General features: G+C 38.4%; 1 protein-coding gene across 3 annotated transcripts; it reads left to right on the forward strand.

Moving 5' to 3' along the window:
• Positions 1-42: 42 nt before the first annotated feature.
• On the forward strand, positions 43-27,980 carry inpp5b (inositol polyphosphate-5-phosphatase B). 3 transcript variants are annotated; one of them, XM_044033735.1, is made up of 23 exons: positions 43-331; positions 1,452-1,531; positions 2,455-2,552; positions 2,644-2,673; positions 2,784-2,894; positions 5,013-5,156; positions 12,073-12,163; positions 14,831-15,001; positions 18,169-18,270; positions 18,474-18,588; positions 19,399-19,515; positions 21,589-21,776; positions 22,523-22,634; positions 22,738-22,847; positions 23,600-23,735; positions 23,875-23,985; positions 24,198-24,363; positions 25,452-25,687; positions 25,837-25,944; positions 26,345-26,429; positions 26,932-27,059; positions 27,175-27,286; positions 27,527-27,980. In XM_044033735.1, the coding sequence occupies exons 1-23, from the start codon at positions 275-277 to the stop codon at positions 27,634-27,636; spliced, it is 2,718 nt and encodes a 905-aa protein (XP_043889670.1). In that variant the 5' UTR covers positions 43-274; the 3' UTR covers positions 27,637-27,980. The 3 variants fall into 3 exon arrangements, with proteins under 3 accessions (XP_043889670.1, XP_043889671.1, XP_043889673.1); XM_044033736.1 differs by lacking the exons at positions 43-331; positions 1,452-1,531; positions 2,455-2,552; positions 2,644-2,673; positions 2,784-2,894 and adding an exon at positions 4,437-4,777; XM_044033738.1 differs by lacking the exons at positions 43-331; positions 1,452-1,531; positions 2,455-2,552; ... (1 more) ...; positions 2,784-2,894; positions 5,013-5,156 and adding an exon at positions 7,031-7,112.
• The last annotated feature ends 5 nt before the right edge of the window (positions 27,981-27,985 follow it).

A 27,985-nucleotide genomic window follows, 5' to 3' on the forward strand; every position in this document is an offset into this window, starting at 1 on the left:
CAAACCAAACCCTGTGCCGATGACAGCTCGGCTGTGACGTCACAGGAACGCGTGAATCAGTGCGTGGCAGCAGACTGGGTCGGGCTGGGCCATCTGCGAAAGGGAAAAGGTGGAAAAACATCTGGATCTAAAGGGGGGAATAATGTCGGATTATTACGCCTGAGTGAGCCTCTAGTTGTGTGTGTGAACGAGAGACAGCGGCTGTTTTCGGGATTCGTCCGGGTGTTTTCGAGCTTGTTCGCGTGGGACAGTCACGCACGACTCTGCCTTCAGTATGGATCAGTCCGTCGCAATTCAAGAAACTCTGGAAAAGGACGACAACTGCGTCATAGTATCCTTTATCCGACCTGTTAGCCGTGGTTTGAATGTAATTACGTGACCCAAAACTAAGTTTAACCAACACGACGACGACTTTGAAGCAGATTATCACAGTGTAGGAACAGCAGGCCTGACACACTGAAGCCGTGACTTTTGTGTTTGTTTGTGTTTAAAAGTTCTTAAACTGCGCGAATCGATTGAAGGCAACGTGTTTAAAAAGACCTTGTTGTCTGTTGTCAGCACTGGAACAAGTTAAACAGGGTGGAACTTCCCACAGACTTGGTCCATCTGCTGTAGTGAGGCCTTTGTTCCACAAGGTGGCGCCATTATCATTTTATTGACATTTAGGAAATGTGATTAGATATATAGATAGGTAGATAGATACTTTACTAAGAAATGAAATAATAAAATAATGTGTAAAAATGTAGACATACACCACAGCTACATTACACAGAGAATAAGGAAAATAATATAATAGAATGCAACCAAATCAGCCACTGAACAATGATAAACAAGTACAGTTTGTGCAAAGTTATGCAGAAATACACAACACATTAAACATTATACATTTAAATGTATAAGAAAAAATAAAGCAGAAAGACAATGATAAACATACAGTGAATCATAACATAGAACAACACCTTCAAGACAGATACAGATCTGTCATGGACGTTTATTCACCTGCTGCTTTTAATACCATGAAAATTAATATGCACTCTAATATAGGAAAAACTGACCTAATACAAGTACTTTTATGTGGATACAGGTGTTACTGTAGTTTTGTGTTGTATATTAGTGGATTGTTATAAGTGAGGCAAGAAGATATACAGTAGGTGCATCTGTTATTAAAGTGGAATATAAAGCAATTTCTCTGGATGTGTTTACATCAACAGTAATATTATATTTTGTAAAATAATGACGTAGTTTGTGCGTAAAATATAGTCCATAAGTTTGTAACCAGTATTTACAGCTGTGAAGTACAGGCTATTTAAGATGAATAGTTGTGTTTTGTTGTTGTTTTGTAGTAAACACAATCGACTGTATTCAACACACTGACTCTGCAAGTACCTGATACAGTTTCACAAAACCCAATCTCTTTTAGCCTGTGACCTTTGCCCTTAACTGTGAAACATGCCGTCCAATGTGACGTCCTGTTTGATGATATCACAGAGAGCAGACTGCTGGGCCTGGTGGAGTCTACACATCAACACGCGTGAGTTTGAACTGCAGATTCAAACAGGCAGTGACGTGGCTTCTGTGTCGGCTCTACTTGCCTCGCCTCGGCATGGTTAATTTGCATTTCCACTAGCATCGTACGGACCTGGTATAATGCCGAACTGCAGATCAGTTAAAAATACATAACGATCCTAAAAACGTGGCTTAATCTCCAACAATTACCAGGGAAATGTCTAAAATCTCATATTATATGAGAGAGGACGAGGAGTCTGGTGTATTTAGGGACAGCACCGCTGATCGCGAGTGGCATCGCAAACGTAGAAACGCAGAGTCAGACAGAGTCTGTGCTCCGGTCATAGTACTGAACAAATATTTTGATTCTAATGATTCAGTGACACTGAAAACAACTGCTTTACAAGTCACTAGTCACTGCTTTACTAGTAAAACAAAGTCACTGCAGTTTCATGCAGCCGCGCAGCGATGACTTCGCCCACATTGAGTGGAAAACTAACTTAAACTGTGCCGTGCCGTGGCGAGGCGAGCTGGGACCATGGGTGAAAAAGGGCCATGAGTATACTAAGAGTATAGAGAAGAATAACAATTACATACAATAAAAATACTGACATTTGTGACATAATGTGCAAGAACTGAATAAATTAAGTAACAATATACAGTATAAACAATAAAAATACATTATGGAAAGAGTAATAGAAAAGATAGGCAAATTAAACTGAGCTGAGTTACATTTAGATGTGAAAAATAAATGTAAATGCAATCTATATTGCACATTTTGGTCCAAAACGGACAAAGATATTGGTATCATATTGTTTGACCTACATACAAAATAACCACAGAGAAATGATTGTGTAGTGCAGCAGCTTCACTTTTTTTCCCTCTGATAAAAGTCTGTTTTCCAAAGAATTAAGTGACTGAGAAAAAAAATAATGTGATGTTTTGTAGAATCTTTATTTATACTCATCGACGGATGGCCATAACTGCTGAAGATGTGTCACTGGAGGACATTATACCCATCTCCCTTGACTTTGCTGTTGTGGAGGGTGAGCAGCCTTCATGTATTTATCATAATAGCAAGTAGACGTGACTCTGAAGTCTCTCTAACATGTTTCTCATGCTCTACTCTTCTTTTAGTTTCCTCCCCAGATGAACTGGCGGTTGTGGGTGTGTTACCCTTATTTCCTCTACTAGCTCAAATGCATGATGTTAGCAATCTACCACATGAACCTGAACATGACGTGTTTTTATTTTCTGCACCGTCTGTTTGATCATAGGTGCTGATACCAGAGTCAGAGTGAGCTACCTGGAAGAAGAGTTAGAGCTCAGACTTCCCTTTGGGTCTCACTCTCGGCTCTTTCTCAGCGAGGTCAACAGAGCATGGAGTGGTAGGTCAGCACTCACCGACACTGGTACACTGGTATCCCACTATGTCTGTGAGGGGAAAAAAATAAATAATGTGCATGACATTAGCACCTAGTACATGTTGTTGTAGCTTACAGTAACTGTGCAGTTTAACTAGACTATTGTCTTTGTTCAGCAATACAAGCGCTAGTGGGGAACAGTGACGTGTGGTGAGGTTCATGACTGAGGAGACACTCGTCGCATGTACAAATGAACCTAAAATAGCTTATATTTCAATTGTGACCTTAATTGGAATATTTGGTTGTTTAAAAAGCTTTTGATTATGCTTTAATCTGTTCCATATTGTTCAACAATAAGATAGCAAGAAAAACAAAGGAATATTTATTAGTATAAGGTCAAATTTGAGTTGTGAAAATGTAATTATTATTATTTTGGCTGATCTCACTTTTTTTAAATTAAAATTGAAAATCATGTACGGTCTTACCCTTATCATGTATATATATATATATACATACATATACATATATATGTATGTATGTATATGTATATGTATATATATATACATATACATATATGTGTATATATATATATATATATATATATATATATATATATATATATATATATATATATGTATATATATACATATATATATATGTATAATGTACAGTATAGGTGCACGTTGTGTGCTCTTCTTCTATGCTTTTACCCATTGACCTATGGTGCTCAGCACTGCCCACTATCAGTGCGGCACGGTACTTTCTGCCTCACCCTGTGCATTTTCACTGCACATTTACGGTCGATCAGAAAGACTAAGGCTGTGGGGCGTCAGCATGTGTAGTACATGTACATGTCTTTCTACCTCCATTAACTTTATATTATTTAATTCACAAGCTGACAAAGTTGTGAGTCCAGCATGTTTTTCTCACTGTTTTCTTCTTCCATGTCCTGGCTTTTTCTATTACTTCAGGGTCAAAGGTCACAGGAAGGAACTGCGGAACATGTGCATAGTTTGGGTCCAGTTAAACTTTTAAATGTAATAGAAACTCAACTCCCAACCACATTATCTAGGTGTGTTAGTTAATTCTTAGTCAAATTTAAAAGTCCAGTTTTAGTTAAACTTGCATCAGTTTTTATTATAACATCATGTAAAAATATTGACTGGTAAGTGTGAAAAGTACAAAAAACGAACTGAGTTTTGGTCGTTGATATCTTAAGATTTCCTTTTCTCAAGAAGGTATTAGTCACTGATAACAGGTAAGTGTGACGTGCACATTTGTCTTCACCATCTGTTCGGACAAAAACCTGCCTAGCTTGTCTTCATCTGTCTACGCAAGAGTCTTGAGTTCAAAAATATCAAATTACATTTTATATTTTAATATTAGATCCATGTTAAAAAAAAGTGAAACTCAAAAGTTTCTGTGAGACTCTGATCATGATTTGGCTCACGACTTACACCAATGGCTGACGGAGAAAAAGGGAGTGTCACATTTAGACATTCAGAGAGAAGGGGTGGAGTTTTGTTTGTGTATTCTTTTTTTTTTTTTTCTTCCTTCAGCCAGCCTTTTCCCTAAAGGACAAGTTGACAACTTGCTTGAAGGGACACTTCACTTTCCATTCAATTATTCTCCATTTTCTCCACTTGAACCATTGTTAAGGCGAGGTAATGGGCTGACAGACACTTGGATTTTTAAGGGCTGTGTCACTTTTGCCACTGGCTTACTATTTTTCACAGTGGAATCTCCGTGTCAGCATGGAGGAAGACAACACTTCTTTTTTTTCTTTTTCTTTTTTAAATGAATGAGCCACGGGAGCCTTTAACCAGTTGAGATATAGCCAGGGATGGAAAGAGTACATGACCTGGCACCGGGTGCTGTTAAAAAGAAGAATATGAAAAATGGCAAAGGTGAGCAGAATGAAGTGAGAGTCCGCTTTTGACTCTTCTTTTCTGTCTACATGTTGAGGTAGTTAGACAAGGAAGAAAACACCCAAGTGTTAGAGCGTGAAAAAGGAAGTTTTTGCTTACAAATGCTTTGAAATTATCCTGCTTTATTCTTCGCTAACACAACATTGGTGTCATCTTTACTTAGTCTTATTTTCTTGTCCTCTCTCTCTCTCTCTCTCTCTTTCTCTCTCTCCAGATGTTTGCAAGTTACCCACAAAGACACCCCACTTTGAGTGGATCAACAAGTACCAAAAAGCCTCTAAAGGACAGGGAGTTGGCAAACAGGCGCTTGCACCCCTCAGCACAACACTCACTAAACTCAACCAGCACCTTAAAACAGGTTTGTTATCTAATTTTTTTTTGTTTGAAGAAAAAGACCGTATTTGCATGCCATTATCGTTGTCCATTTATGCAGTCGGTGCAGTTCACAGGAAGAACAGGGGGGTTTTTGTCTTGAGCTCTATAACATTTTCTCCTTTTTTGGAAGAGAGCATCTCATCTCATAAATAAAAGGCTATATCAATAAAACTGGGCAGTTTTGTTAACTGACGTGCTGTAGCATTAAGTCATGACAGAGATTGTACTGATTATATTGAACCAGCAGGTATAACAGCAGGGTCACAGTCCTGCCAGAACTAAAGGAAACATAGTCATTTTACATATTGTATGTAAAATACATGTGTCTTTTACTGCTGTTAAGGGAAAGTGTCAGGCATTATTATCCATAGCACTTAAGGTGCTTACCTGGGGCAACATAAAATAGTGTAGAATATAACAATCTCAGGGAAAATTAACAAATGTATTAGACCACAGCTGCCCTAAATTAACAGCATGGGTAATTATATTAATATTTATATATTAAAATAATATTTTATGTTTCTGTAATGGTTAATATACCAGTATGTAGAAGCTCTTTAACCAAAATTATATTTGAATGCTAAAATGTAATTATCGTTAATCATAAATGTTCAATGTTACTGTTTTACAAGTAAAGCACATTATTATTTCTTAACTAAGATGTCAAATTATAGTTTAATTTATATAGTTTATAGTTTTTACTTTCCTGAACAGAAAAAAAATGGTTTTAGTGGTTGAATGTTATGCTTGATTAATTTCTGACTCTCTGAGCGCCGGCTCAAGTGTGGGTATAAAAAGGTGAATTTGCCAAACAATTACATTTAGTTTTAAGTTTTTGAAAGATTTTGAACTTTTGGTTCAGAATTATGACAACAGAGAGTTTTCAAATTGAAGCAACCTACTTAACATTAAAGCTTTTGGTGATTTTTGTTTTGTTGTTGATCTTATTCTGCCTCTGTTTGGTCTTCTCGAATAGAAACAATACAATAGTAGTAGTATGTGTACACTAAGTCCTTCATCTGAAAACAGGCTCCCTCAAGACATATTACCAGACCTGTTTGAGGGAACGCTTGTGGGTATACAGCAGCATTGCAGGGGTGGGCGTGGACAAGAAGCATATTATCCCATTTATCAAACTGCTGACCAACAGCATCATTTGCTTCTTACACTTTTCATGTGCACTCATTTATGGGTTATTGCAGCAGCTGTTAGCTCAGTGTTGCTGTAGCCTCTGTCTGTCTTCCTGTGTGCAGTGCAAGAATGTCCCCGGGTGACACAAGATCCAAACACTGCCACAATGTGAACTTAATTAATAATGGTTTTAGTATAAAAGACAATTGTTTATATTTAAAAGCTATGAACTTCATTTTTAAGTATTTAAATAAGAGGCTACCACATAGGATAAGTTCTTTTCCCTTTTTCCCTGGATACATTACATTTCCCTCCAACAATTCCTCGAGTTGTTTGTGATCTACAAATAAGTCTCCTGTTATTTATAATTTGAATAGAGAGTAATAATAATAATAAGTTTACTGCTATTAAAACATTTACAGTACATGTAAACTATTTGATGTTTGGTCAACTTTGCTCTATTTTTCTCAATGAGAAAACAAGTAAGTGAATTCCTTATGACAGTTATTATTTTCATTACCATATCATAAAATCATAACAATACGACTTTGCTAAAATATTTTTTTTACCAGTGTGGCCCTAATATTCCGTCGATTGACTAAAATAATAAAATAAATTAAAAAAGCCCCGCAACTCTGACCGGACCAATATGGCGGCGACGTTGACGTATGTCTCCGCAGCAGCAGACTGCAAACCCCGCCTCCTTAGACGGCGTCAGTAGGACGTCTCACACACACTGGACGTTAGTGTTGTGCACAGAATGCTTGGCAGCGGTGCAGGGAGATGTCTAAAGTGACTAGAGACTCTGGTATGAAAAACATTCTTACGTTTATTTTCATTGAAGGTGCTTGAATTTAAATGTGTTAAATGTGGCGTTCACTTTGACCCGTTTAACGAGCTAGCTGTTCGGCTTATTTGAGCTAGTAGTAGTAGTACTAGTAGTTGTTTGTTATCACAGAGGCTAACTACTACTACTAAATACAGATTTGCTACAGGGCCAGGTTTTGTTTCATGGTTTAATGGTTGTTATTATCTCTGTGGTTGTTGTGTTAATATTTCACGCTGTTGTCATATTATCTTTAATTTGAGCTCATGTTTTTGCTAACGTTGTTGTGTGGTTAAATGAAGTTAGCAAGTGGTCGCTGTGTGACAGTAAAATGTCACACCCGTTGTGGTAGGTATTTGAGTAATGTGCTGTAATGACACACACTTGTATTATAAATTGAGAAACTACTACCTGTTTCCAAAGAGACACTCTCGCTTGTAGCTCATCCTCTTTTAGCTAGCCTAGCCTGTTATCTTCAAATCATTTCCTTGGAGAAGTTGGTTTAGAGAGGTGAATGTGCACATTGCCTGTTCTGTAGCTTGTCCTCCATTCACTGCCACTGTAACCCACACGTTCAGTTAAAACATGGGACGAATTCATCCACTTGTATTTTTAACATAATCCCACCGAGGTGATTTAAGGGCAATCATAAACTTACATGGATTCCATGAAGGGAAGTTATGACATTGGACTTTGTGCAGAATATGAGTCTGCTTTACTCTGGAGGAGTGTTAGCCCTGCACATCTTGACATTTATGCTGACTATATATGATCAATTGCAGATAACGAGGCATAAGTGTGTGAAATGATCAGTCAGTCTATATTCATGCAACTTCCTTCCTGGTGGTTGAAGGTTTGAGCTTGTTAGCTGGCTGTGTGTACTAAAGCAGTGTGAAGGAATGCTAAGCATGTGCATCAAATCCTTGTCACACATATAGAACCTTAAAGGGGTCAGGGCTTCACTTAAAAAACAACAACATAGTGGCCGTATTGTTTTTTGTTTTTTTAATTAAGTGAGTTACTTGAAGCACTTACTTCTAAAATGTTAAAATGCAGTTATTGTAAGTCGCTTTGGATAAAAGTGTCTGCTAAATGACATGTAATGTAATGTAATGTAATGTAAAGAATACAAGAGTATGAAGTGTAATTGGCAATGTGAAGTGGATAACACAATGCCATAACATTTTGTTATGTAACAGCTAAATGGTCTATTTAATTAACAAGTTCAACAGTAATATCACTGTGGACTTAACCGGCCTTTAGGTTCCAAAAGGGCTTTTAATTAATCACCTAAACATAAACGCATCACAATCAGGATTAATTGTGTCATAGAGGTGCAGTAGTTCTTCAGTAACTTCAACCTGAGTGACTAATGCTATTTATCCATGAAATTATGCCTAAGTGATATTTAGTCGTCAAAAGCTGCTGACTCTTACACTAAGATTGTGTGACAATATTAAGAATATATGTATTCTAATCAAGCTTCAATATTTGTTCTAATGCTTGTCGCACAAGTTAATTTGATTCTGTCTTGGTATTGTTTGTTGTCTGATTACTGGTGCTGTGTATTTCTGTGAGAACTGCATTAGAAGGTTTGGACTGTCTCATGATGTGTATCACTTGATAGCTATTGTGTACTAGTGTAAGATTAAAAATACATGAGAACAGACCCATCACTATTGGGTTATTTTTATGGTTTATGGCAAACTCATTTTTGTTCAGGGGCCACATACAGCACAATTTAATCTCAAGGGGGCCGGACCAGTAAAAATAGTAAAATAATAACATAATAACCTATGAACAACAAGAACCCCTGTGTTTTTTCTCCTTTGTTTTACATTTACTGAAGGATAATTTTACAAAACATGAAATTTCTTGAAAAATATTAGTGCAATTTCAACAATACCATGCCTAAATGTACTATTTACACAGCACTATGGATCTATAAAGGCACAAACATTTAGTCACGGGTATCTGGAGCATTTGACATTACATTTAGATTAGTGTGAAATTTTAACAAATTCATCCTGTGGGCTGATTGGACCCTCTGGCGGGCCGGTTCTTGCCCCCGGGCCGTATGTTTGACACCCCTGGTTTATGGTATGGCCTAAACCTGAAAAAGTAATCTCTTGGTCTGTAATCTACTTTAGAAAACATGAGTCAATACAACAGATACATGTGGTTTTTATCTGTGTGCTCAAGGGAGTTTTCACTTTAACTTTAACATATTTGAAGTACACTCTCTAAAATCATTTCACAGCATAGTGGAAGATTTGAGTCACACAGAGATAAAGGGCTGCAAACTTTTCTTGTTTCCTGCCATCACCACTGGTTCTAGATTAAAATGTGTATGACTTCTTACAGGAACTTTTTAAAATGTTGTTAAACTCGTGCTGCCTTACCTTGTGAATCTCTTGTTTTTAGTAATACAGAAAATGAAACAAACTGAGCAAGCATTTCTGTCATGTCGACCTTTTCTCGGAGTTGTGTACACAGGGGACCTCTGTTTTCTTGGTAAACTCGGAGTGAAGAAATAATTTCCTTTGTTGGCAAAAGCTGCAGCTTGAATGAAGGTGCATACCAACTGTGGTAATAGTGATTTAAACAGTTGTATTTTTGTGATAATTCACTTAAATAATCGTCATTGTTTTTTGTTTTTTCTCACTTCAGACATACAGTATTGTGCAAAAGCCTCAAGCCAACATTAGATCAGTTGTTTTCCCAATGCTATAATGACCTTACAGTGTAATTATTTCTGACTCACATCATACAGGAACAAAATATGTAGTTTTACCAACCAACCACCAAACTTTTACTGGGAAACATTTGGAATCCTCTCCACAAGTAATACATCAAATATATGGAGTTCAATAGGCAGTGGGCAGCACTTTTCTGTCCCCAGGGGATTGGGTGCCTTGCTCAGGGGTACCCTAAGCCCTTGGCCGACCTGAGATCTGAACTGGCAGCCCTCTGGTTACAAGCCCAAGCACTTTCCTTGTGGTCATGTGCTGCCCTTTAAAGCGACTTGCAAGTCTGGTCAGTTTTCAATCTTTTATTCTATGGAGCTCCCCCTACAGTTTGGTTGTACATATTTTTCATGACACCACCATAAACATCCGTTCATCCATCACCAAGTGATGGACACAGTTTGTGTTTCTCACAAGACCCGAGATGTTACGAGACCTCCTGATTCTGAGGACTCCTGGTCAGCGGCCCTGGTCTTGCGAGGGTGGTTTTCCGCTGACAGACAGTAGTAGTAGAGATAGACCCCAATCTCCCGGCAACAAGCCATTTTAACCATCACAATGACTCAGAAGCCGATCATTTAGGGTAAAAAATCCTTCATAGATTAGCTTTTACTGTTTCAAGTAGCCATGGTAAAGAAAATAGCAAAGAACTGCGAAATAGATCCCATAGGAATGAATGGGGCGTAAAATACATTCAGTCAGGCCTATTCACCAAATATTAAGAGTAGATGTGATGAAGAAGGAAAGGGAGAAGAAGATGAACTGCGGACAGAAACATTTTTTCCTGTGGAGGGCACCATTGCACCTGTCAGTGTAAAGCCTGCCAGAAGGGATTAAAAGAAGAAGAGTAGATTATAACTTTATTGTAAACTGATCAATCTGGGCTTGAATGCAACGACTTGATTTCCTCTTCCTTACCTCGGTCATCTCTGTGTCCAGTGAATTAATGTCAGTGTATCTAAGCCATGTGTTTTTTTGTTGTTGTGGAATGCTGCATCCAATTTGTTTGAGCAAACATATGATGTAATACAGATAGCCTCTCTTTAGACTCTGTCGTAGTTCACCGTGTACTTAAATGGTAGTGTTGGTCGGGTGCACTCTTAATGTAGCCTCCTAAAATTTTGTAGAGTCAAATTTCCTGCTCAGAAAACCTGCCTTTTTCCTTTCAGAAGAGCAGCTGTGTTCTCTGCCAAGCTGCAGGAGACAGGGGTCATGCTGTCTCATACTTCACTCGCCTATTAAGGCCAGCTACTTAGGATGCACCAACGGTTACAACTGAAAAAGACAAAATCTGTTAGTTGACTAAGCCCTGACTTGCCGCTTATGATGTGGTGATGTGATGTGGACAAAAAGTTTATCATGATTTAAAAAAAAATAAAATAAAATTGCAGCAGTTTATCTATAGTTTTACAAATGTCAGAAGAAAAAAGTATGTATTTTCGGTGCTGAGTGAAAGTTGAAACAAGTAAACTGAGTTTTAAACTTGTGGCTGACAATGACAAACTTTGCTGTAAAATAAGAATGATTGCACAAGTATACATTCCAATTGTTTTGAATTGAAAAGGTCCAAATCAAATCAATATGTAGATTGTTTTATGCATGTATTTGTGAAAGCATTCTTACTTTACAACACTTTGCAGAGTACTGTATTTCTCACACACACACACACATCTTGTTTTCTTGTTATATGGAGCAAAGAAAGAAATACATAATATATTCACTGTCTAGAAGCTGAAAATAACCTGTTTTATTAAATGAATGCCATGATTTGTGGCGATTAATTTAATTTAATAATCAATAAACATTTGATTAATAGTTGCAGCCCTTGACATAAATATTGAGTTTTTGATGTACTGCCATAGCATTGAAATTGTGTTGTGTCAATTACTTTTGTTTCCCAGACCTGCTGTGTTTGCTTGATTTTGTCTTTGGTCATAATTCATTTTATCTCCCCGGTGGTTTTTAAAAGGTTGAAACATGAGTTTACTCAGGGCTCTCATGAGAGTAAGCAGACTTCATTTCAGTAGCTGCTGACAAACACTGAGAAACTAATTTGTCTTTTAAATGCAGACAGGCAGTTTGCAGGGGTTGTGGTAAAAGGAACTGTGCCACAAAGCTGCCATTTATCTTTAATGCTCTGTGTTGTGCTGTTGTTAACAATTACATCTAATTATCTACCTTTTTTTTTCAAACAGAGAAATCATCAGACAAAAAGGGAAGCTTAGAAGGGGAGAAAGGTTCCAACAGTGGAGTAAACAAGTCCAGAGTGTATTCCAACGCAGACAGGTACGGTCGTACTTAATACAAAGAGTCATAGCTTCTTAATATGTGCTGTGTGGTGTTTCCTTGTACACTTGCAAAGTTTCTGCTTATATTCAGCATTTACTCCCAAAGTGTAAACACATGCTGTGTGTTCTTTGGGCCTCACAAACAAACGTGGATTGCATTTGCTTCCACTTAAAATGTCATAAAATGTGCTGAACCGGTTTAACATTTTATTGTTTTTCTTCAAACCACTGTTTGCATTCATGCTTGCCCACTAGCGATCTTCCTCTTTCTGTCCTATTGACAGAGCAGTGCTGCATTTCTCACCATGCAGTGACCCCACTCAATACTAAGGTTTATTGCACCATTATTATTACTCAAAGCACTTTGAGTTGCCCTGTGTATGAGTAGTGCTATACAAATAAACTCCAGCTGGCTCTTGTATCATCTTGATGAGTTTAGCCTTCTGTCCACTCCTTTGCTTTAATAACAGATGGATTTGATGAAGTTGTTGATATAATTGTGGGGTGCAGGAAACTGAGGTGGTCAGTGTGTTGTTTGAAACAATTAAGAGAGCGATAGGGAGAACATGTTTTGGTCTGGCAGTTAAAGATAAAGTGGTGACAGTCGATCACAAAAATTCACTGCTGACATGAGAGGAAAGTGTTTTCTGTCTCACCGGATGTGTGTGCAGTGTGTTACATAGTGAGCGTGTCTTCTGCAAACCTGCTCCTGTATTTTGCATCCTCATCAAATACAAATATGATGTGTATTTAATGCAGCAGCCTCTACAATTGCACCCTTAACTACAACGCTTAAAGGTTGCAAATGTTGAAAATGCAGTTAAGTTGAGAGCTGAAGTAAATATCCTGAAGGCTTACTTTCAGCAGAGTGTATTCAAAAGTATGACACATTTTCTTTTAAGTATTAAAACAGACAGGTGCTTCTTTGAGTATCAATTTTATAACCGCTACCGTCTACGTGCCTGGCAGCGCCCAGTGAACAGTGTTTACTTTATTTAAAGTTGCTGAAACCTAAAATGCTAATCTGTTCATCTCATTTGTTTAATCCAAAAACTGCTGCAGTTCTTAAAAGTGAGTACTGCTTATGCTCTATATTCTAAGTTGGTGTTTTGTTGCAGTATATTCCTGGAAGATTACAGGTCATAGGCATATTGCATTACTCCCCCCCTTCCCCCCATTAGTCTCCCGCCTTATGATAACTAAGAAACAGAGCCTCACTCCACTGAAATCAACAGTAAAACTGGATAAAACAGCCACAATGTTGTCATGATAGTGACAGTGAGTCTATAAAGTATATTTATTTATATATATATGTATATATATATATATATATATAAAAAAGAGTATTGTTTGAAACTATTGTTTCAAATGTCTTAATTGGCAGAAAACCACACACTTGTTAAAGGCCACATAGACCGGAAGCTCCAATTAACGCTGCGTTTGTGTGTGTATCTGCGTCATGACCTCATTTATGAAACCCTAAAGTTTCAGAACAAACAGTTCAGCCACTGCTGAGAAAATAGTGTTGTATTGTTTTCTTGGGCTCTGCGAAGCAGATCGGCACTTCCTTAATTTGATGTCGTCATCAAAAATCCTCACCACTCCTCTCACCACCGTAGCGCCTCCTGGTGCGGGCACTAGTCCGGGCACATCCGGTTGCGTACATTCAACCACAGAAGAACTACTCTCGTTGTAGCTGCTGAGATGCAGAGCATCCACCGTGCCAGAGGGGGAGCTGTGTATCTGAGAGCTGGCCTACCAATTACGTCACTTCCAGGTACATGGCCAATCACAGGACAGTGGGAAAGCTCTCGTTGGCTGGCCAATCACAACACAGTCCACATTCTGGGGGTGTGATTTTGGTCTGAAACAGCGCGGCTGACGAGAGCGTCAGTGAGGAAATATATTGATCAGCTCGTTTGCAGTGATTAGGAGGTTTTTAACCATGAAAACAAGTTAATATATGTAAGTAGACCTCCATAACTAACATATATGTGTGATAGAAGCATTAAACAGTGAAACATTATACGTCCTAGGTCAAAAGAAGTCACAGCTATTATGTGTTCTATCTTATCCCTCCTGCTGCCTTTGTGGGTCATTCTGACTTTGTTTTTTGGGTTGTTGTTTTTTAGCGCTGATATTGATAACTGATATTTAGATTCAATATGCATTAGCAGTAAAACTTAAACTGTATTTCCAAATTTAGAATTATACACCCCAACACAAAACTTTGTTTAAATGTCTTCAATGTCTATCAATACCTTTTACATGAGATCTAAATAACTAAAATAATCACCATTAGCAAATTGCAATGGTTGTAATTTATTTTTTATTCTGCTTTCTTCTATGGCAATTTAAAAATACATTTACATGTTAGAAAGAATCTTCATTCTCGCATTTGAGTACAGAGGTTCATATTTTGATGCCGTCTCCTTCAGTAATGCTCCATCTTTGTTTTAACTCGATAACAGTAAGTAGTTAACTGAAGCTTGACTTTCAAAGAAATGATATTGCTATTCTAATCCTAACATGGAAAAAACACACAATTATTATCTTTTACCCAAATCTCAACCCTACATCAACTATATGTGAGTGAATGATTTTGTTTCTGTCTTTCTCTTCAGGCTCGCTGACATCTGTGTCTTTCTTCTCTCCCTGAGTACAGTCAGGCCATCTCCAGTCGAGAGATCCGGGATGACCTGGTGCACTCGTCCAGCCACACCCCGTCCAACAAAGCTCAGATACTGACCATGCCTCAGTTCAACCTGCGTGACAACCTCATCAAGTGTGAGCTGCTGAAGAATGAAGACATTTACACTTACCTGGAGGACTTCAGGTGTGTAAATCTTAACCATCGACTCATTTGAAATTCAAATATTTGAAATTCAAATGGTACCGGAACATGGAGAGGGTTCTGCATTTTGACTTCTGGCATTGATAGGGTGCAGGGATTAAAGGATTGTTGAAAATGGAATGGATCAGCCAGTCTGTTCTTTCATTTATGTTCAATAATCAGAGAAATAATGACTCAAAAACAGGGTGAGTCCAGGTGAACAGAAACAGATGTTTATACTTTGCTGCGCTCAGTCTCAGTCGTTGGTGTCCCTTTAATTTCCTGCTGCTATAAATAAGGGCAGTGTATGTAATCCATTTTATGAATTAGTTGGAATTAATGGTTCAGGATGATTTGTTTTTAATGAAAATCTATTTATCTTCCCCTTCTACTGCTGCTCCCCCTGGGCTTCCGTAGTTCGTATTGGTGCAGCACTGCAACGTTTTCTCAGAGAAATGAACAAGATGCCAGTGAAGAATTGTTCTAAAAAAATAAAAGTATAAAGCTCAGGCTCCTCAGTAGCATGGGACTAGTTCAGTTTCACAGTGTCAGACATGGAACAAACCACCGCCCACTGCAAACTTTGTTTCACTGTGGTTGCAGCTAAAGGCAGCAGGCCTTTTTTCCTTCTTATTGTGTTTTTAAAGAGAAAAAAAAAAGACGATATTAAAGTTGTAAATTGAGTTTGATGTTAAGTATAACATGCTAAATATACAGCCATGTTGCCAGCCCTACCATAAATAAGGGGAAATTGAATTAAGGACAAATGGGTTTAGAACTGTTAAAACAGGCTGAACTTTACCACTGAACCAAAAGAATTATCATTTTATATAGGGCTAAAACAATAACTTAATTCATTGATTATTAATCGATTACTAAATAAATTGTCAACTATTTTGATAATTGGTTTGATGTTTTTTTTTCTTCACAAAGAAATCAATAAAACATAATTTGGTTTGTGGACAAAGCAAGACTCTGAAAACGTCATCACGTCTGACATTTTATGGATACGGAGTTCTTGATGAATCGAGAAAATAATCGACAGATTAATCGATTATGAAAATAATCGTTGGCTATAAAATTTTGTGACATTTATTGGTGAAGTTGCATGCTGCACTAAAGTATACCTTGGAATATAGCACAAAATGGCAGCCTGTTTAAAAGCTCCATAAAGGCTCATGGAACAGTATGCACCGTCAGTTGATGTAAACTTGTGAAAAAATACATTTCTGCCATATTAAATTAATTTGACCTACATTTTACTCCACAGCCCATTAACAAACCACATATTGGTAGGAAAATCAGACTCATTTTAAGCCCCATATCAATGCATTGTGGACAATAATAGCCTACACTGTACATAATAACCCATTTCTGCATCCCTCATTAATATTCCAAATCTTAACATGTTAAGATGTTTTTTCTCACATTCATTTATATAATGTAATGCAGTTGTGTTGAGCTGTGCTCTGCTGACTCGTTAATAGTTTAAACTTTATTGTGAGGAAAGTGTGTACTCCAACAACAGTGTGATCACACAGTGTAGCGATGAGTAATGTTTGAATCCTAGAAGTGTTATGAAAGGATACTGAGTCAGCGTCTGTGCATTGGTATTTCTGAGGACTTAGTGGTTTATCAAACTGAACACCATTGTCTCTGCGGTTGTGTAGAAAAGCACCAACCTACTCATCATCGTATATCTAATTAATTGTGGGTATTTGTGTTGCTGAGACACATTTAAGGTTTTCTTGTCAAGTCGAGCACCTGTTTAGTTGTTGCCTACGCTGCCTCCTGTTGGTAGATTTGCAGCGTAGTATCAGCACCTCTCTGCTTTCATCTCATATTCCAGGACCGAGTGAGAATATACTGAATATCCATGCTGATGTGCATATTTAGAAAACAAGCTTAGGAAAGCAGCAGTCCAAGAATTGTTTATAAAGGTGGCTTCAGCAACTTTCTGTGGCCATGAGTGCAGTGTGATGGTGGTCAGCACAAAATATAGAGCTCTGTGCTCTTCTGTTGCGAGTGCATGAGCAGAGCATGAGCTGCCGTTGCTGAAGGTCAAGCGAGGAGGAGGCCTATTGAAAGGAAGGAAGTTTGTTTTTCAGTCTGGACCTGCAGAATAGATTTCAGTGGGGATTGTATGTTGGGCGTTTTCAGCATTCCTCTTAACTGAAGTACCTTTACAGTAGTACTTCTATTTTAAGTTGCATTGTAATTCTCTGATGAATGATCATGAATACGTACAAAAAAAACATTCCTGGAATCTGTATCTAGAGTTAAAAATACCTTAATTGGAAGTTTTACAAAAGAACATGTAATCAGTGGTAAATATTGTTAATAAATAGACGTGGAGAAGTGGCTGATGGCTGCAGCATAGAGTCTCTCACTCTGTTTTGTTTCAGCAGGACAGCATTGCCTTATAGTTACATGTACTGTATGTCAGCCAGTAACTTTATTCTTAGTGTTTTCCGGTAGATACACAAAGCAAAGTGTTAATGAAGTATTTTCCTTCTAAATCAGCCTAATCGAGGCACATGGAAGCAATTGATAGCTACAGTATGTCGGCTCTGTTTCATTGACACTGTTGTTTCTTTTCCTGGTGTCCACAAACATATGCTGTTCTATTTATATCCTCATAATTTCCTCCGTCAAGGAGGTTGTTTTCAGCCACATTTGTCTGTCTGACTGTGAACAGCATAACTCATAAAATAAATGATGGGTTTAGATAAAATCCTCTATCCTCCAAGCTAAGTGGCCTTGACCTGTAATTTAATTATGGATCATTATATACTTTGTTTTCAAAGATAAAATCTGTTCTATTTAGATCCATAGGCCTCTTAATCGTAATTTAATCTAATCATGAGGTACCTAGAGATTGGGGCTGTTCAGTGGTCAGCAGATGACTGTTTTGTTATCTGTTATCCCTTTATACTGTTTGCTACTTTGAGTTGTAATTTAAGTGAATAGTAGGAGCAGTTGTCCTAATGTTCTGTACAAATAACTACATTTGAAGAGAGGGATTCATTCTCGAAGGCATCAGTTGAATATATACATCGGGGCTATTGTCTGACTATTTTAATCTCCCCTGATGTGAACTGGATTTCACAGAAAAGACTTTTGCTTTTCAGCTGAGTTAACTCTGTATTCCTCTTCTCATTCTGCCTCAGCTTTTTCCTCGGCACGTACAATGTGAATGGTCAGGTGCCAAAGGAAAGCCTCAGACCTTGGCTGAGCTGTACTCCCGACCCTCCCGACATGTACTGCGTGGGGTAAGTCATATTCTGCCCCAGCTCTCCTCTTAATCCCACTACACAGACAGTTAGACAGTGGTACTGTATAGTCTTTAAACTGGTCCACTAATCCTGCTTACATTTCTACTTTGTTGCTAAAGAAAAAAACACACAAAAGCTTCAGTTAAACTGGGAATCAAACTCAAGTTGTTGTTTTTTTAACCGTCTTGCTTTGCTCATAGTTTCCAGGAGCTTGATCTCAGCAAAGAGGCTTTCTTCTTTAATGACACCCCAAAAGAGGTGGAGTGGACCAAGGCAGTGTCCCAGGCCTTGCATCCGGATGCCAAGTATGCCTTAGTAAGAAAACTTCTTAAATCTTTTATATAAGTGTTAAATGTCAGTCTTCTGTATTCTGTCTCAATTTTGTTAAAACATTTTTAACAAATTAATGAACAAATGCTCCACTGTTGCATTAAAATAATTGATTATAACATGAAAACTTATCAAAAACATTGTATGTTACACATAACATTTAAGCTACTTTCGGTTCTTTCTCTTCCCCCTATTCACTTTCATCTATTTCCTTTTTTCCTGCCAGTGCTGACACTATCTTATTAGATTCCCTTTTTTGCTGCTTGGCTGCTTTTTGTGTGTCAGCATAGATCTTACAGGAAGTCACAAAGCTCCGATAATAGCACGTCATTTCTTCATCAAGTGTCAGTGCTCTCACTAAATCACACTTGGCTGCTCTACAGCTGATTCTATATAGCTCAGCAATGTGATAAACTAATGTTTTCACATTAATATCTGGATATTTGTTCTTATAGGAGTGACACAGAGGCTTCTCATTTTGCTTCCTCTTTTGCAAAAACTGCTAAATATTCTGTGGTGTACTCTTCTGCCTCTGTTTTCTGTGACATTAGACAGTGGGTGAGAATAAATGATTCTAACTCTGTCCTTTTTTGTTGTTTTAACACGTTGCAGGTGGAAAGTCTTGATAGATATATCAACAACTGCATTAAAGCATCACTAAGCCTGTATAATATCGTGCCATTCTCACTCAGACTACTGACTAATTAATAAAAACTGACATGTTACTCCACTTTGTGTGTATCTTCCCCCTGACTGTTCAACCTGATAACTTTGTTTATTTGTCCTCTGATGCAGGTGAAGCTGGTGCGTCTAGTGGGCATCATGCTGTTATTTTACGTGAAGAAGGAGCACGCACAGTTCATATCTGACGTGGAGGCTGAGAATGTGGGCACTGGCATCATGGGAAGGATGGTAAGGCTTGTTTTAAAATTATGTTTTTTTTTGTCATTGTGTAAAATTGAGTCGGCACAGTCCACAAAATGACACAAACTTCAGTTTCCACTCTGAAAAGTTTGTTTAGCACAGACGTAAAGCTGCAATCAGTCTAAGAAATCATCCACTATACAACAGGTGCAGATTTCATTACCTGTGACCTTTCTGTGACAAAGCTAAAATCATTTTTTCTTGGGTCCTCACTGGCAGCCATATTCTGTCATGTATTAGCTCGAGAGATTATAGCTCGAGGTATGGAAGTGTCTAGGAGAGGAGGCAGTAGAGTTTCTGGTTAGACTATTCAACAGGATCTTAGAGAGTGAGGGGATGCCTGAGGAATGGGGAAGAAGTGTGATGGTGCCCATTTTTAAGAATAAGGGAGATGTTCAGAATTGCAGTAACTATAGAGAAAGAGTAGTGGAAACTAGACTGAGAGCAGAAGTCAGCATTTGTGAGCAACAGTATGGTTTCATGCCTAGAAAGAGTACTACAGATGCAGTATTTGCTTTAAGAATTCTGGTAGAGAAATACAGAGAAGGTCATAGGGAGCTGCATTGTGCCTTTGTAGATCTGGAAAAAGCCTATGACAGGGTGCCGAGAGAGGAACTATGGTACTGTATGAGGAAGTCTGGAGTGGCAGAGAAGTATGTTAGACTGGTGCAGGACATGTATGACAACTGTGAGACAGCGGTGAAGTGTGCTGTAGGTGTGACAGAGAAGTTCAAGGTGGAGGCGGAACTACATCAGGGTTCGGCTCTGAGTCCCTTCTTGTTTGCGGTGGTGATGGACAGGCTGACAGATGAGGTTAGACGGGAATCTCCATGGACTATGATGTTTGCAGATGACATTGTGATCTGTGGATGAGAGCAGAGACCAGGTGGAGGAAAAGCTCCAGAGGTGGAGATATGCTCTAGAAAGTAGAGGAATGAAGGTTAGTCGCAGCAAGACAGAATGTATGTGTGTGTGAATGAGAGGAACCCAAGTGGAACCATGAGGCTACAGGGAGTGGAGATAAAGAAGGTGGAGGATTTGAAGTATTTAGGGTCAACAGTCCAGAGCAGTGGAGATTGTGGAAAAGAGGTGAAGAAACGTGTTCAAGCTGGTTGGAATGGGTGGAGAAAAGTGTCGGGGGTAATGTGTGATAAAAGAGTATCAGCCAGAATGAAGGGAAAGATATACAAGACAGTGGTGAGACCAGCGATGCTGTATGGTCTAGAGACAGTGGCACTGAGGAAAAGACAGGAAGCAGAGCTGGAGGTAGCAGAGATGAAGATGTTCTCTTTGGGAGTGACAAAGATGGATAGGATCAGGAATGAGTCAATCAGAGGAACAGCACAGGTTAGATGTTTTGGAGATAAGGTCAGAGAGGCCAGAATGAGACGGTTTGGTCATGTACAGAGGAGGGATAGTGAGTATATTGGTAGAAGGATGCTAGGGTTGGAACTTTCACATTTGAAAGCCACACCCTATGTCCCTGTTACATGGAAGTTTAAACAGAATAAATGTCTGCAGCCTAAAGTCATTCACTCCACGTGCAAAATACTAACCTACATTCAGTCAAACGTAACAATGAACATTTCAGGTGTACGAACAACAGGAAATCAGTGTAACAGAAAGTGTGAACTGGTGCTGCTGTTCCAACTCTTTTTTATTTGCACAGTTTACTTTAAGCGCTCATCTATTAAGCTCCTGCAACTGAATTCCTAATGCACTGTTGCAGAATAGGTTATTTTCGTCTTGTGTGCAGATATGCTTACTTAGCAGCCTCTGCAGTGTACAGCAGATGGCTGGCTGGTGATCAGTAGGGACTCCATCCTTTCCTGCAGTAATGGGACACTGGCTTTACAGTATGTTCTGCACCAAGAAACAACTGAAACATGCCAAGTCTGAAAGTCTTAACATAAAACTGTATTACTGTCAGCCAAGAGAGCATTTACAACTGCTTGTGACCTAAATGAGCTTTTTTCTTTTCGTCAGTACTCAGTCGTTATTTGACTTGAATTCATCTGAGTTGATTTCTTTACTTTCTTTTAATCTCTCACCGATTCAAAGGGAAACAAAGGAGCTGTGGCAATCCGTTTCCTCTTCCACAACTCCAGCATCTGTGTGGTCAATTCTCACCTCGCTGCCCACATCGAGGAATACGAGAGACGCAATCAAGACTACAAGGATATTTGCAGTCGTCTGCAGTTTCGGCAGCTCGATCCTACCCTGCCCCCTCTTACAATCATGAAGCACAAGTAGGAACCTTTAATGTAGTAAAGAATTACATTTAATTGATACTTGATTACTTTGCTTGTTGTTTGGTTCAGATAATGTCAGAAAATGGTGAAAAACATCTATTAGTGTTTCGCAAGCCTCAAAGTGAGGACTTCCTCAAAGGTCTTGTTTTGTCCACAAACCAAAAATGTTCACTGTTTTTGTGGTTGTATAGTTTAAAATTGAGGGATGTCTAAAAAAGGCCCATCATAGAAAATCTATGCCCGCTAAAGTTTACGATATCTTAAGAATATGTTCCTTACTTAATCTTCCCGTTAGACAATCTTGTACAGCCAGAAAACTGAAATGTGTAAACTGCTCACTCTCTCACACTGAAGTCCACAGACAAAATCAGTATTTTTAGCACAGTGACAGGGGAGCTGCTGGTCCACTGCTGCCTCATTTGGTAAGTTTGTTTCACTTCACTAAATCCAAATGAAGGATTTCAAACACTGAAAGCAAAAAAACGCACTTGAACATACTGACGGAGGCAGCAGTGGATCAACAACTCTGTGCCTTGATGTAAAATCACCAGTTTTCTCTATGGACTGGTTTACAGAGCAACATAAGCTTCACTTTCACCAGGCAGAAAAGGCTGTCAGAGTTAGTCATTTATAAATAAATAATCATTGCATGTACAGTAAAAGAAATTCAAAAGTAGGTAATGTTCATATATTCTGTATATTTCAAATTCTCACTTTTCTTGTTTTCTGCTCTGTTTCATCAGTGTGGTTTTATGGATTGGAGACCTCAACTACAGAATCACTGACCTTGAAGTTTCCAATGTGAAGGAGCTAATAGGCAAGAAGGACTTTGAAACGTTGCACAATTATGATCAGGTAGTGTCGGGAATGTTCTTGGCCTCTTTTCACTATTGAAATAGCCTCGATTCACCGTTGGTGTTTATGAGTGCTGACGCTTGGGGCTCCATTTTGTCTTCAGCTCAAGAGGCAGATCGATGAGGAGGCTGTGTTTGTTGGTTTTGTGGAGGGCGACATTGATTTCCAGCCCACCTACAAATACGACACCGGCACTGACAAGTGGGATACAAGGTAATCTCATACAAGACCACTTAGTTTATAGAAGCTGTGTACTAATCTGAAAGAAAAAGTAGCTAATCACATTAAGACTGTTAAGACTAAAAATATCATCATTAAATATGACTCACAGCTAGTGTTGTGTTCCCCTGTACCTTATGGTCATGTACATGTACGGTGCACTGTGGAACAGATGTAATGTTTGCTTTCAATGCATAAAATGATACGTGTAGTTGAATGGGGGACTTTTAGCCCCTTAATGCAAGGAGAATTTAAAATGCAAGGAGAATTTAAGCACACATTTGCTGCTTTATTCCGCCTTTAGACGGATTTTTCTGACTTTAAAGTGAAGTTTGTAAATCACTCACTGTCCCACACCATGGTTCATTGAGAATATCAGCTTTTTTATCTTTTGTGGACAAAGGAGCTGCTGGTCTACTGCTGCTATTTTTGGTCATTTTGTTTCACTGCGGTAAATCTGATTTGAAGGATATCAAGTGGTTGAAGATTTTATCAGCTGAGCCTTTTGTTAGAATTTCTAACAAAAATAAATTCCTTTTCTCTTGGCCATGTTGTTTCTAAAATCAGTTCCTTGTGTTTCCGCTGGCACACTTACATACATAGCTGTTACAGGTGCACGGAGGGGTCACAGCACAGTCATCGCTGTGTGTCACAACACTTGAAAAAGCTGAAACTATCACTTGATGTCATAAAATATGTCACAAACATACTGTCACAAACATATCTCTTTTTACTTCTGCATTTAGTGAAAAATGCCGTGTGCCTGCTTGGTGTGACCGCATCCTGTGGCGAGGGAAGAACATCAAGCAACAACATTACCAGAGTCACATGGCTCTCAAGACCAGTGACCATAAACCAGTCAGCTCTCTGCTTGTCATTGGGGTAAATGAGTCAGTATTTTAACTGATATATATATATATGTATATATATATATATATATATATATATATATATATATATATATATATGTATTTTGGGGGGTTTATATTGGTCAGTAAATTCCTTCTGTATGTTCCTACAGATCAAGAGAGTAAATAGTGAGGCCTATAAGAAGACATTTGAAGAGATTGTGCGCAATATTGACAAAATGGAAAATGAGTGCATTCCATCTGTAACCCTGTCTAAGCGAGAGGTAAAATTTCCTATTACTTTCAGTGCTATTACACTATAATTAGAGCTGCAATACCTTTTCTGATGCACTTTGCCTTCTCGTTATGTCCCTTTTGATGAATTCAGTAAGGAAAACCTAATGAAGCTGTTTATTGATCTTGGGCTCTGGGCCTAATGCACATAATTAAAGGTTACAATTATATGCCACTCCTTAATCCTTCTCATTTCTTTCAGTTTCACTTCAAGGATGTGAAGTTCATGCAGCACCAGGCAGAGACATTTAGCCTCCTGAATGATGGGCAGGTCCCGTGTCAGTTTGAATTTATTCAGAAGCCGAATGAGTCCACATACAGCAAGCCCTGGCTCACGGCCAACCCCCCGAAAGGCTTTATCGCTGAGGGTGAGTAGCACCTATTTCATCCCATAGCTAGATTTTGTTTCAACAAAGCATCGTCACAATAAAATCTGTGTAGTATTCATTATTTTTATCCTATAAGACAAGCTTTTATTGCAGATCACAAATGTAAGAGCAGTTCTACCTCAGCAAGTGTAGCAACCTGTGGTTGTATGAGGTATGACACATTATCATCTGGGCAACCACTCTCACGAAAACCATGGTTGCCAGTAGAGCTGAAACAATTAATCGATTTTTAATCGATTACAAAATTAATCGGCAACTATTTTGATAATCGATAATTGGTTTGAAGTTTTTTTTCATGATTAAAACAAGATTTCTGATTGTTTAAGCTTCTTAAATGTGAATATTTTCTTAATTTCTTTGCTCTGGAGAACAAATAAATCACTAAAAGTGAATCATTTTGATTTGTGGACAAAACAAGACATTGCAGAATATCATTTTTTTCCAGGTTTGACAAACACCGATCAACCTTTTTTAAGGTTTTCTGATATTTTATGGACCAAACGATTGATTGAGGAAATAATCGACAGATTACTCGATGAAAATAATCGTTAGTTGCAGCTCTAGTTGCCAGAGATTTGACCTACTATTTATCAACAGCCACACTTTACTCTACAATACATTAATCATACTGTATGTTTGCCACTTGCAGACTGGAAAATTTACTTTTTGTTTACCCTTTTAAACCACTCCCCTCACCAATGTCCATAAAGAAAATCAGCTACTTTAGATCACAGCATACAGGAGTTGTTGATGCACTGTTGCCTCCAGCAGCAGGATCCTTAGTTATGTTTTACCAAAGTGACAATCTTTCCAAATAAAGCAGCAGTACAGTGAACATAAGCATCTGTGGCTGCACAGAGCAGTCAGTGCATTAACCTCATAAAACCACACTTGAATGAAACTATTTGACAAAAAAAACAAAACAGCCATCCAGCTGTGGATCAGTAGGTAGAGTGGGTCATCTTCCAACCAGAAGGTCAGGGGTTAGATCCCTTTAAGTGATCAAGACAGGAAATGTTCTCTATAAATACAAACCACTCCATTTGTGCATCTCTCGCAACATCTAGGTGGTTCTGTGGACATTGAGCTTGAGGTCTTTGTAAACCGCTCGACGGCGCCTGATCTTAACTCTGGCAAACAAGAGATAGAAGACATCCTGGTGCTCCACTTGGAGCGCGGCAAGGATTACTTCATCCCTGTGGCAGGGAACTACCTGCCCAGCTGCTACGGCACCTCCATCAACTCGTTGTGCCATATGAGGGAACCCATCCAGGATATGCCACAAGAGACACTTCGTCAGCTGGTTAGTAAATGTCTTGAAATAACGCTTCTCCGTGCAAAGTTGTTTTTCGGGCATTTTGAAGCTTTGAAATGTTGCAGTCAAATACTTCCTCCACCATCTTCTTGATCATTTTGACAAATCCTTTTTTCCTTTTTTAATCCTTTGTTCAGGCGGACATGTCTCTGGATGAGAATGCAGCAAACATCGAAAAGCCTCTGGACATTCCTAAAGAGCTGTGGATGATGGTGGATCACTTGTTCCGTAGCGCAATCAGACAGGTCAGATGATCTTTTGTGCTGTCAAAGAACTGCACTCCTACTTAGTTAATGTTTTGCTGGGTAGGTTTGATTAAAGTGATCTCAAACTCTGGGCTTGTGTTTTTCAAATACATTACAATTGCTGTTAGCCACAGGAATTTGGCGAAGTTAAATGTTTCAAGGCTTTAAAGATTGTTCTCTGGACTAAAAAGACACTGATGTGACTTCCAGCAAAGTAACTATTGCACATTGATCTAATGAAGGGACTTAATTTTGATTTATAAATCTGTTTTAAGCTGTTCAAACATGGGATTGTGCTATAAATTTCAATTTGGAAAAAATAATTGTGTGTCTGTAATTTATCAATGTGCTTTTTGAAAGACTGTTTGTTATCTAACTGTGTGCTGTCTTTTATTTGCAGGAAGACATTTTCCAGCAACCTGGACTCAGGAGTGAATTTGCAGAAATAAGAGATTGTCTTGACACTGGCATACCAGATTTTCTTCGTATCCTACAAAATGATGTTTTATCTACCTCAAAGTCATTTGTTGTTCTTACATCACACACTCGTGGACTCGTAGAAGTCGGCAGTAGACAGTGAATAATCACCTCTCTCAATTTTTGAACAGTGTAGCAGTAAATTTGCTGAAGTTTGTTTCATTTTGTAAACTGAGCAATCTGTGCAATCATGATATCATGGCACACGAGTTGCTCATCCACGGCTAAGCCCACAAGTAACTTAAAATGTATGATTCCATGAGTTCTGTTACAGAAATACTTTGTATTCCCTCCCCCTAATTTGTATACAGACCAAATTAGTGTAAAATGTAAGTTGTATTTACCTTCAGATACAGTACACTAAAGAATATTGTCAGTGCCAAAAATGGGTCCCCCTGTCTGATTAATTTGTCCATCTGAAACTGTTTTTGTTTTACGCACACGAAATTTTAGCACACACACACCAAGGCCTCTCTAGTATCATGTCCTTAACTCTGTACTAACCTTCAGCGGGCAGTAACCACTCTGTGGCAGAGGCGTTGCTTCTCTTCCTTGATGCCCTCCCAGAGCCTGTGGTTCCTTACTCCTTTTACCAGCAGTGCCTAGAAAGCTGCTACAACGCCAGTCAGTGTGAGAAAGTGAGTGAGAGATGGCTCGCATTTAATAACAATTAACATCTTCCAAGATTTTTTAAGTTATAAATGTCAATCTCTGGCCAGTTTTGAAGTAATGTCAATTTATTATGTCTTTCAGATTATTTCCATGCTACCTCGGTGCCATCAAAATGTGTTCAATTACTTAGCTGCCTTTCTGCGAGAACTATTGAAGAACTCTGCTAGCAATCGATTAGATGTCAATATCTTGAGTAAGTGAATGGAGCATGTTGTTAATTTGTGAATGTTTTTTTGTGCTTTAGTCAGGATGCTAAATAAATTAAGAAAGTGTGTGATTGAAAACTGTTTGTTTCTGTATAAGAGAATGTATGTTCGTCCAACCTTTTGAATACAGGAACTAACTTGAAATTGCTATTTTTGATTGCACATACGTGAACTCTGTTATACTGTGCAATATGGGCATAATGTGAATTTATTTTCTTTCTGTGTAGCCACCATTTTCGCCTCCTTGCTCTTGAAGTCGCAGAAGAAGCAGGATCTTGCTGAAAAGAGGAAGACTCAGGAGTTCTTTCAACACTTCCTGGCCCAGACCTCCTCATAGATGGAAGATTTCTCCATCTGATTCTCCAGGCTGAAGCTGAACACTAAAAACTCTACTGTTCAGTATTTGAAATGAACTAATGAATTGTTATATTCTTGGATGGCTCTTTGTATAGATAAGTATAATTATTGTATGTGATAGTTCTGATCTGATGTTAGTTTTTGTGTAAAGCAAAGTTCTCAATGGACAGAGATTATCGTGTTCCTTTCAGCTGTAGACCTAATAATGTCTAATGTATCTATATTTTATTTAAAAAAAATAAGAAAAAAATAATTTGTATCATAACGTTTTAGATCTCAAATGCATTTTGCCTTTATGTATATATACATAAAAACAAGAAAGAGGGTGT

The sequence above is a fragment of the Solea senegalensis genome, linkage group LG9 (assembly GCF_019176455.1).
Source record: "Solea senegalensis isolate Sse05_10M linkage group LG9, IFAPA_SoseM_1, whole genome shotgun sequence".
NCBI lineage: Eukaryota > Metazoa > Chordata > Actinopteri > Pleuronectiformes > Soleidae > Solea > Solea senegalensis.

Coding starts and splice junctions, on each gene's coding strand:
- inpp5b (XM_044033735.1), top strand. CDS start 275: ATGGATCAGTCCGTCGCAATTCAAGAAACTCTGGAAAAGGACGACAAC. Junction 15,002..18,168: donor ACTTACCTGGAGGACTTCAG/GTGTGTAAATCT, acceptor ATTCTGCCTCAG/CTTTTTCCTCGGCACGTACA. Junction 18,271..18,473: donor CCCGACATGTACTGCGTGGG/GTAAGTCATATT, acceptor CTTTGCTCATAG/TTTCCAGGAGCTTGATCTCA.